This window comes from Pyrgilauda ruficollis, unplaced genomic scaffold (genome assembly GCF_017590135.1).
Source record: "Pyrgilauda ruficollis isolate IOZ18807 unplaced genomic scaffold, ASM1759013v1 scaffold59, whole genome shotgun sequence".
NCBI lineage: Eukaryota > Metazoa > Chordata > Aves > Passeriformes > Passeridae > Pyrgilauda > Pyrgilauda ruficollis.
The window spans coordinates 2301400-2311310 of NW_024527599.1; the positions used below are offsets into that span (position 1 = coordinate 2301400).

Consider the following 9911-nt stretch of genomic DNA (forward strand, 5'->3'; position numbering starts at 1 on the left):
TTTAAGTGGTGCACAGTGCAGCAGCTACTGTGGGCAGGGGGACCTGCAGCAGATGAGGGGGTTTGGAGAGCACGAGCTCCATGCACTGCCTCCCATCCTGGCTGGAGCACCTGGAGCTGCTGCTCTGAGCTCTCCTGGCCATGGCAGTCATGGAGAATAAAGGGTTTCTGAACACACAGAGCAATCACTGAGCAAAACCCTTCTTAGTTTTTTTCTTTTTCCATCCATCCATCATCCATCCATCCCTCCATCCCTCCATCCCTCCATCCCTCCATCCCTCCATCCCTCCATCCCTCCATCCCTCCATCCCTCCATCCCTCCATCCCTCCATCCCTCCATCCCTCCATCCCTCCATCCCTCCATCCCTCCATCCCTCCATCCCTCCATCCCTCCATCCCTCCATCCCTCCATCCCTCCATCCCTCCATCCCTCCATCCCTCCATCCCTCCATCCCTCCATCCCTCCATCCCTCCATCCCTCCATCCCTCCATCCCTCCATCCCTCCATCCCTCCATCCCTCCATCCCTCCATCCATCCATCCATCCACCCACCCATTTATTTACCACCAGTGGAAGACCCCACCCATCCCAGTGTCCCCTCCTTGGCCCCGTCCCTGTCCCTGTCCCTGCCCTGGGCTTTGGGCACCCCAGGGGTGACAGCCTGGCTGGAGTCCCTCTCCCCCAGGAGCAGCCAGGCTCAATGAGCCCATTTGGGAGCGGAAGGAGGAGATTGGAAAGGATTATGCTGAGAAAACAAGGCAGCAGTGTTTCTTCTTTGCCCAGTAAAAGGAATAAAGGCTTTTCTTGAAACCATCCCACTTCTTAAAAGAAATTCCATTTCTTGGAGCCATTTTCTTCTGCAGTGTCTGGGCACATCCCTGCTTTGTGGAATCTCAGTGCTGCAATGGGATGAGCCTGGGCAGCCTCTCTCAACCCAAAAAGCTCCACCAAAAAAACCCTTTATGGAGCCAGGCTGTGATCCCTGCTGGACCTCAGCCCTTCCCCAGCCCCCCTGGCATCATATATAAAAAATCCAAAAATCCCTTGGCTGGGGCTGGTCCTGCCTTTCACTGGCCAAGACTCGAGGAGGGGAGAGGTGCCTGGACCAGCCACCCACACTCAGCCACTCCACAAACAGCAGCAAAAACCAGTCTGCTGCTTTGTAGTTTTTTGGGGGTTTTTTGGGGATTTTTTTTTTTTTTTTTTTTGGTTGGGTTTTTTTTTTACCAGCAGAAAAAAAAAAACTAGCTTTCTAGCTTTTTTTTTTTTTTTTTCCCTGTGGTTTCTGTGTTGGTTTTTTTTTCCTCTGCTAAACTTTGTATTTTTCAGCTCAGTAAAGCATTTATTAGGAATCTTTACAGGCCAGGCTGCTGGTGAATTATATATTGTACAGCTTCGGCGTGAGCTGGGGGGAAAAAAAATTATGACATTTTTCCACCCAGACTGATTCTATCCAATAGCAATGGAAAATGAGGGTTTACCAGGAAAGCTTTAAGTTCAGCTCTGCTTGCCAGAGCTGCAGATACCTTCTGTGCCTTGGTCCATGTGCATTTCTAGAATGTAAATTTTCCTTTCTCTCAACTCACAAGCGAAGCTAAAGCTGAGCTCTGCCCAGCTTTGGGTCCTGCTGCAAAGTGTCCAACAGCCGTGGCTTGACTCTTTTCTTTTTGGAATGGATTTCTCACTTTGGCATCAATTGTTTTTCAGATCATCCTTAATTCAATGCACAAGTACCAGCCCCGGCTGCACATTGTGAAGGCGGACGAGAACAACGCCTTCGGCTCCAAGAACACAGCTTTCTGCACCCACGTCTTCCCAGAGACCTCCTTCATCTCTGTCACCTCCTACCAGAACCACAAGGTAGGCAGCTTTTGGGGCTACAAATGCGTTATTTCTGGCCAGGAACTTCATGAGAGAATCTTCCTGTTCTGCTGGTTTAAAAGACAAGTTTCCATCCTGGCTTTAAGCAGGAGGGATGAGGCAGGATGCAGCTCTGGAGGAGCAGGGATGCTGCTGGTAACAATATTTTGGAAAAGCCTGGGCTCCCCTGACTCGCTGTGCTGTCATTCAAACAGCAAAGCACATGGAATAATGACCAGTAAAGCTTGCTCATAAATCTGCAGTGAGCAGTAATTACAGAATGTGTGTTTAGTGAGACAGATGAGGAATGTAACCATAAAAACGGAACTCGGAGCTGCCTCTGCGGTTTCACGTGGGGACAGGAGGGGGCTGGGGCTCTGGGGAGGGGACTTTGGGGGTACAAAGGGTCAGTTCTGTGCTCTGGCTGGGTGTCAGGGGCACCTGTGTGCTGTGGGTGGTGTTACCTGGGCAGTGGGCAGAGTTCTGCCTGAGGGCTGGATCCCAGCAGGACTGACAGCAGTGGGACAGGAAATTGTCACCTCCCTGTGTCATCTCAGCAGGGAAGGGACAGGGGAGGATGACAGCAGGGGATGGAAAGGCTTCAGATTTTTTCCTGCTACTGCTCTGCCTTTGCACAAGCTCCTGCTCCCGGGCATTTTCCTAATGGCAAAGTCCAATTGCTGTATGAGGAATAATTAATAATTTAATTGGAATTTTTAAAGGGCATCAAAATTCATAACTAAAGGTGCAGAGTGAGGTAGCACTGCCAGAGCCCTCCTGTCACCCTGAGTGTGAAATCTGCCATGTGTAACTGTACCAGTTCCTTTCCTACACATTCACAGAAAAATCCTGCAGGAACAGGAACAAGTGTGAAATTCTTCCTCCCCAATAACCTGACCAGAGCTTTTCCTCCCAAGCAGGATGCCTGTGTGCCCTTTGATGCTGGAAGCATAGAGTGCTTGCAAAAATGCTGCAATTAGTGAGCCAATAAAGAGACTCAGAGCAGAAGCATGGATGTGGTATGGTCAGGCAGGATGGGGGAAAAGTGCCCATTAGGACACTGAAGGTAGAAAAGTTGTAGCTCTTGATGTAAAATGACCAATTGCCCAAACATGGTTAACCAAAAAGACTCAAAAGAGCTTATATTTAATACATATTTAAAATGTCTGCTGTCAATGGTGCCTTTCATCCCTAAAGTTCCCAGAGTGCTCCATAAACTCCACACTTGCACTGTCACTGCTGTCCAACTGTGCTGGGGGGGGTTGTGGCTGGGGGGCAGCACAGGGAGCACCTCACAGATTTAGGGAAAATGTCCCAGATGAGCCCAAATTCTTTAGTGAAGATCCTGTGAGGAACCTCTGGGGTCTGCAGGCTGGGGGGGATGGACACTGCTCTGAGCAGGGGACACAGGGACCTGCAGAAGGTGACAGCAGGCAGAAGGTCTCACCAGGACCTCAGTGTGGTCTGGAGAAAATATCAACCTCAGAGGAATACCTGAATGGTTTTATTTATTCTCTTTAGCATCAACAATTAAAAACCTGGTCTGGGTTTCTTTTAGAAGAAACAAATTGCTGAACTGTATTTAGCTCAGAAATCTGCTGCTAGCAAGAAGTGTGGCTATAAATAATTGTATTCCTAAAGAAAAAAAAGGAGGAAGTTGAGGATAGAGGTTACCCTGGGCACAGGTCAGTGAGGAAGGTGTGTGATCCCCCAAATCCCCTCCTGGGCTGGATGAGGCCAGGGCAAGGTGACGAGGAGGGACTGAAGCCCTGATCCTGCTCACGTCAGAGGAAAACCACGATCACTAAATAACAAAATGAAATTAAGATGTACAAACCTGCTGTCAGGCTGTGGGTTTGGAAGGGTCCTACTCTTCTTTGTGGTTCATCAGCTGCTTGAGCTTCCCTGGAAGAGTTTGAGCCCTGGAGGCTGCTTAAATTCACATGTCACCACCTTCCCCTCCAGCACTGATAGCGGCCAGCTGTGCTCTCAGGAGTTCTTTTGGTAAGGGATATTTTTCAACATTGCTAAAAAGTGCATTTGTTAGCAACACTCTGGAAAACCATCCCAAAGCAGAACTGGCTGCTCTCCTCAGCATTAAAATGGGATGCAGGGGGCTCAGAGCAGAGAGAGGAGCTGTGCAGGGATAAAAGAATGTTTGAGTTGTGATTTTCACGGAGTTAAAATGACTGAATGGTGGCTATAAAGGTGTGTAAAATTGTTGTGGAAATTAGGGAAAGCCACACCATGACAAGCAGGGCTCTCTAACATGGAAACACAGGAAACCTTTTAAATCAGACAAATAAATTCTCTCTATCAGGAGTCCAGAAAAAGAACACAGAAAAAGAAATAAGGCCCAGACCCTGCATTTCACAGGGGTCACCAGGACTGGGCCCCTCGAGACCCACCAGCTCAGCCCTGCTGCTGCTGCACTTTTGCTCTGATTTGCTTTCAGACACTTTATTCTTGGTTTTGTTCTTTTCAAGATAACCCAGCTGCTTTCATGATTTACTTTATTCTTGGTTTTGTTCTTTTCAAGATAACCCAGCTGAAAATTGAGAACAATCCCTTTGCCAAGGGCTTCCGGGGCAGCGACGACAGCGACCTGCGCGTGGCACGGCTCCAGAGGTACCTCCCTCCTCTTCCTCCTCTTCCTCCTCTTCCTCTTCACGGGCTGAAGCTCTTGGGAGAAGCAGCTGAAAGTGCCAGAGTGTTTGCTGGTGCCTGAATGGCACTGCTATCCCTCCAAAGCCCTTGCTGACACACTCTGTGTCGGTGCTGTCAGCCGTGCCCACGCCCAGCGCAGCGCGATGAGTTCATCCTCTGAAGCAAAGGGTGGTGAAGTCACTGGAGATGCTCTGGGGGAGCCAAACCAATATTTCCTCACTCTGCTGATGAAATTCTGATGATGCTGATCACTGCCTAACAAGCCTTAATTTTTCTCACCTCTTTTAGCAAAGAATATCCAGTAATTTCCAAAAGCATCATGAGGCAGAGGTTGGTGTCCAGTCACGGCCAGCTGTCAGCAAAGCCAGATGTTAACCCTCTCCATGGGAATCACCAGAGCCTGCAGCATTATCAGTATGAGAATGGTGCTCACATGCAGTTTGCAGCTTCGGATACTCAAGATCTGCCACTCAACACCTTCACAGCACAGAGAGATTCAGGGCTCTTCTACCATTGTCTAAAAAGAAGAGGTAACTCGAGTTCACAGCTAGAAAAATATCATAGAACATAAACCTGAGACCATGAGTTTGGTTTGGATTGGTCTCTTGGGTCTTGATCTTCAAAAATACTGCTGTGATTGGAGTGTTTTGGAGGTCAGGAGGCAAGAGCTGCTGTTTGGAGCAATTTTTAGTGGGTTTGTCCCTTAGAAGGTAAATTCAGACTCTGAGACAGAGCTGAAACAATTAATTAGAATGTGCAATTCACATGGCACGGAGCTTCAGTGGAAAATGATCCATTGTTAGGATCAGCTGAATTCAGAATTGTTTGCAGGAGGCCATTAGCATTACCAAAATTCTACACTTTCCAAGGCAAAGCCATGAGCAATTCCCTCAATGTCTGCAGACCAGTGGGACTGTGGGAGCTTGGTATGAGCAGCCCTTTCCTCTCATCCACTAATTCTCAAATTTAAGTGAGCTGTGACTGCATTCTCTTCCTTTTAGTCCAGCATCAGATGAGATCATGGCATGTTTTAAGTTAAATGGAAAAATTTTGCACAGAAGAAAAAAATCCTTCTATTTGCATGTCTCACTGCCTGCTAATTTATTTAAGCTGGGAGAATCCTCTGATCATGGCTAAATGAAGAACCTAACAGCACCAGTAATGAGGGCTGCAAGGCAAATGTGTAATTTTAGCAGATGTGTAATGTGCAGATGAATTCACTAATTCATCCAGAGAATATTCCTAATAAATAACAGAAAGCTGCTGGGGAACAGGGCCGTGGTCCTCACAGGAGGAGAGGGGCTGTGCAAGGCTGAGGAAGGGCTGCTCACTGGGAAAGGGCTCCTTTATCTGGAAATATTTCTGCAGCTTTTGACGTGAATATCTGGGAAATGTAGAGTCATTTTTGCAATGACAGGAAGGCAGGCTGTGATAAGAGCCTTTAAGAGACTTCTTGAGTTTGTCAGGAGGAACCGTGCAGGAGTGTCAGGGCCCTCCTTATCTGGATGAACGTGGAGTAATCCCTGATGTGAGAAGAGTCCCTCACTTAAGCTGACAAATGTCACCAGAGCGCTTTGAGGCCGGGGAGGATTAGCCTGACATTTGCAGCACAATGTCTTTTTGATGTTGTACATTGTTTTCCCAAACTAAGATGCTCTAACTGGATTAAGCTGAGGAGGGGCACCACTTCAGCGCGGTAACCGCGGCCTCCGGGGGCACTCCCGGTCCCGGCCCGGCTCCAGCAGAGCCGCTCCTGAATGTGAATTTCTCTTGCAGAAAGCGCTCGGCACCTGGACCTGCCCTGCAAACGCTCCTACCTGGACGCCTCGTCCTCGGTGGGGGACGATCACTATTTCCGCTCGCCGCCGCCCTACGAGCAGCAGATGCTGAGCCCGTCCTACTGCGGCGAGGTGGCCCCCAGGGAGGCCTGCATGTACTCTGGCTCCGGCGCCGACATCGCCGCCGTCTCGGCCGTCGACGATTTACCGCCTCCTCCTCCTCCGCTGAGCTGCAACATGTGGACTTCAGTCGCACCTTACACCAGCTACAGCGTGCAGACCATGGAGACTGTCCCCTACCAGCCCTTCCCGCCGCACTTCACCGCCACCCCCGTGATGCCGCGGCTCCCGGCCATGGCGGGCCAGGGCTCGCAGCCGCCGGGGAACGGCCCCTTCAGCGTCTACAACCAGCTGGGCCCGGCCGCGGGCCGGGAGCGCGGCCCCGCCTCGTCCTTCCCCAGGGAAAGGGTGCACCCGGCCGTGTGCGAGAGGAAACCCCCCTCCCCGCACCTGAACGCGGCCAACGAGTTCCTGTACTCGCAGGGCTTCTCGCTCTCCAGGGAGGCGTCGCTGCAGTACCATTCAGGGATGGGGACCGTGGAGAACTGGACCGACGGGTGACCCCCGCGCCCGGCGGGGCCACGGCGACCTTACTGCTCCGGGACAGGTCGGGCAGTGCTGATACCTGTGGGTAACTTGCACTTCGGTGAGACACATGTGCGTTTCCAGAGGGATTTGTGTGGGTGAAGAGCTTGTATCTTCAGGCACACGGAGAGTTCCATCTCCTGTCTCGGTGGGCTGGATTCATCAGGCTCTTAGTGACTCCCAAATAAATTCATTCTCGTGTCTTCATCCGGTAGAAAACCATCTTCTTGACTAACGAGTGACCTAGCTAGTCATGTTCTTTTGCTTGTAATGTTAAACATCCGTGAGCAAATTTTGGCTATTTGGGAAAAATAACGAGCTTCACTTTTACGGTCCTTGGCTCACGAAGCCACAACCTCCCGAACCTCCAAGGAAAAAGCCTTTCGGTCGGTCGCACAGCTCAAGGACTGCCGTGGCAGCGCTTCTTCAGCCCTTTCTGTCCGCAGGGATGCCTCGTTGCTCTGGAGCGAGGCAGCGGCGGAGCGGGGCCGGCGGAGCGCGGCCGCTCCGGGAGCGGCGGGGCCGCGGGCACGGGGACGAGGCACCGGTGCACGAATGTGTCCCCTTGTCCCCACACCGACATCGGTCGTGGCTGTGGGAAGCGAAGAAGTGAAGAGTTAAGTCCGAGGCCAAACAGCAAGTTAATTGCAGCGTTAGGAACAGACCCAGTGTCTTCAGGCTCCCATCCCTTGATTGAATCACATTTGCTTATTGCAATATATTTATGAAGTTTAAGCTTAAAAGTCGCTAATACTTTCCAGAACCAATTTCTGTATTTGCTGGTCCTTGATTTCTTTCGTATTCAGCTGAAACGTGCCTTTTGTGCTATGTTCTTTCCTTTTGCATCTAGCTCAGACAGAATTGTCTTCAGCCTAAAGGAGGCCTAGAGGAACATTTTCCTAAGGATGGGGTGAGGAGGGAAGAGCTCCCATGACCCGTCAGGCTTCACAGTGTACAAATATTTGTAGAACAGGTAAAATCTGTAACCAGTGCATTCGTGGCTCCCTTTGCTCACGGTGGAATCCAGGGCTGACTCCTGGCTGTGCCCTCTGATGTCCCTGTGAGCTCCCGGGGTGGCTTTGATCTTTTATCTTAGAGATCCTTTCCAACCTCGGTGCTTCTGGCAGGAGGGGAAGCAGAGAATTCCCTGTGGGACACAACTGCCATTGCCCTCACCACAAAGCTCCTGTCCTGGCAGTGTCTGTCCTGCTGAGCTCCCAGCTCTGCCACCAAGGCACGGGGACACAGAGGTGACGCTGGAGCTTGGTTCCACCGAAGAGCACAATGTTCAAGCTTTAGTCATTGCACAGTGGGGTTTTTATTTCATTGTTTCCCAAACGGGCAAAGGCAAAAAGCTGAAATGCAGGTTTGGAAGTGGGGAGCACAAACACTTCTGTGCTTTGGTGAGTCCATCCCCAGGAGGAGCCTGATTTGGGGGGGCTGTGACACAGCCCTGAGGTCACATTTCCACCAGGACAGACCCCTGCACCCACTCAGCAGAATTCCTGTGTGACTGGTGGGAATTTTGTAACCAGATTTTGGAAATCACTACAATTTTTGCATGCTGAATAGCTATTTATATACATATATATTTTATATATATATATATATATAAAATTATATATATCACAAATGCAGGCCACGTGTCCAATTCAGCTTTGCTTTTAACAAATGAAATACTTAATAAAAATGAATGTTGCAAAGGGGTTTTTTTTTTTTTTTTTTTGGAAAGACATCTATTTAAAATTTTTTTTATTACATACCTTTGATGTAAAAACTAAGAATTGGTTAGACAAAAAAAACATATATACTACAGATAAATCTTTATTAGAAACCACATTAGATACAGGTGGTATGGAATTTTTAAATGTTTGTTACATAGCATGGACATTTTATTTTACATATCAGAACATAAAGTCATTTTACTACTACAAGCTGTCTCTGGGTGCATTTCAATAATTAGTATAAAAATGTTCCATGGTGAATTCAGATGCTTGGTCTCTCTTCTGTCTCCTGCTCCTGACCACACCAACCTCCCACTTCCCAAGGGCATACCCGACCCTCTTCCACCATCTCAAAGCTCCACCGTCAGGTTTTAGGTGCCCATGGGTTTATTTGGGATTTCCCAGGTGTTTCTTTGTTTTAGGGGTCACATGAGTTGGTTTGAGCACTGAGTTAAAAGCAGCCTCTGGTCCCCAGAGCACCAAACCACTGAGCTGCAGTGCCAGGGACAGAGGTGAAGAACCAGAGGTGGGAGGGAAGGAGGGAGGGGGGAGAGCTCTGGAAAAGTCACTGCCCAGAATTTGCAATGCTCAGTTCATTTCTCACCTTGACACTGCATCAACACTGAACTGACAAATGGAACCCGAAAATGAGTGGGGTCAGCAGCCCAGGCTGCAAAGGAAAATCTGCCTGGATCTTCTGCTGTTTTACAAAGGTGACCAACACAATAACAATGTCATTTTTAATGAATAATCACTCTGCTATTTTAACCATTTTTCATGTACCTTCTGCTCATCCATGCAATATTTATTGATTTAAGGCAGTTTAAAAAGTAATTCCTGTAAGAATCATCCCAGAACATTTCAGTCAATGCAGGGGGTGGAGAGAAATCTTGACCATGGAATTCCTGCAAGTTTTACCTGGCAGCCTTTGCAAAGGGCAGGGCCCAGGCTCTGTCCCACAGCAGCCACTGGAGCTGAGTGAGTGCCCTGGGAATCCCTGTGCCAAATAATGAGCTTTTCCTTGTAAAAATAGCACAGGGTATTTATGAGTACAGGACCTGATTGGGAAAGGCTGAGTTAGCATAAAAATGTGCAAAATTTGGATATATGCTAATCTGGTCATCTGGGTTCCTTTTATAGTCACTGGAGAGAGATCAGACATTGAGATTAAATGGGATGAATCATTCTCCAGTGACAATCTTTTTCCACTCAGAGGAATCCAGTTCAGCCACTTAGAG

At 49.0% G+C, this 9911-nt stretch overlaps 1 protein-coding gene across 1 annotated transcript in view; it reads left to right on the forward strand.

The window, feature by feature from the left end:
- The window catches only part of TBX4 (T-box transcription factor 4), a 30104-nt gene extending 23179 nt beyond the window's left edge, over positions 1-6925 (forward strand). Inside the window, exons 5-8 of the mRNA XM_041482753.1 lie at positions 1707-1859; positions 4399-4487; positions 4815-5056; positions 6303-6925. Of these exons, the coding sequence (XP_041338687.1) occupies positions 1707-1859; positions 4399-4487; positions 4815-5056; positions 6303-6925 (1107 nt within the window). The remainder of the gene's footprint in view (positions 1-1706; positions 1860-4398; positions 4488-4814; positions 5057-6302) is intronic.
- Positions 6926-9911: the final 2986 nt, after the last annotated feature.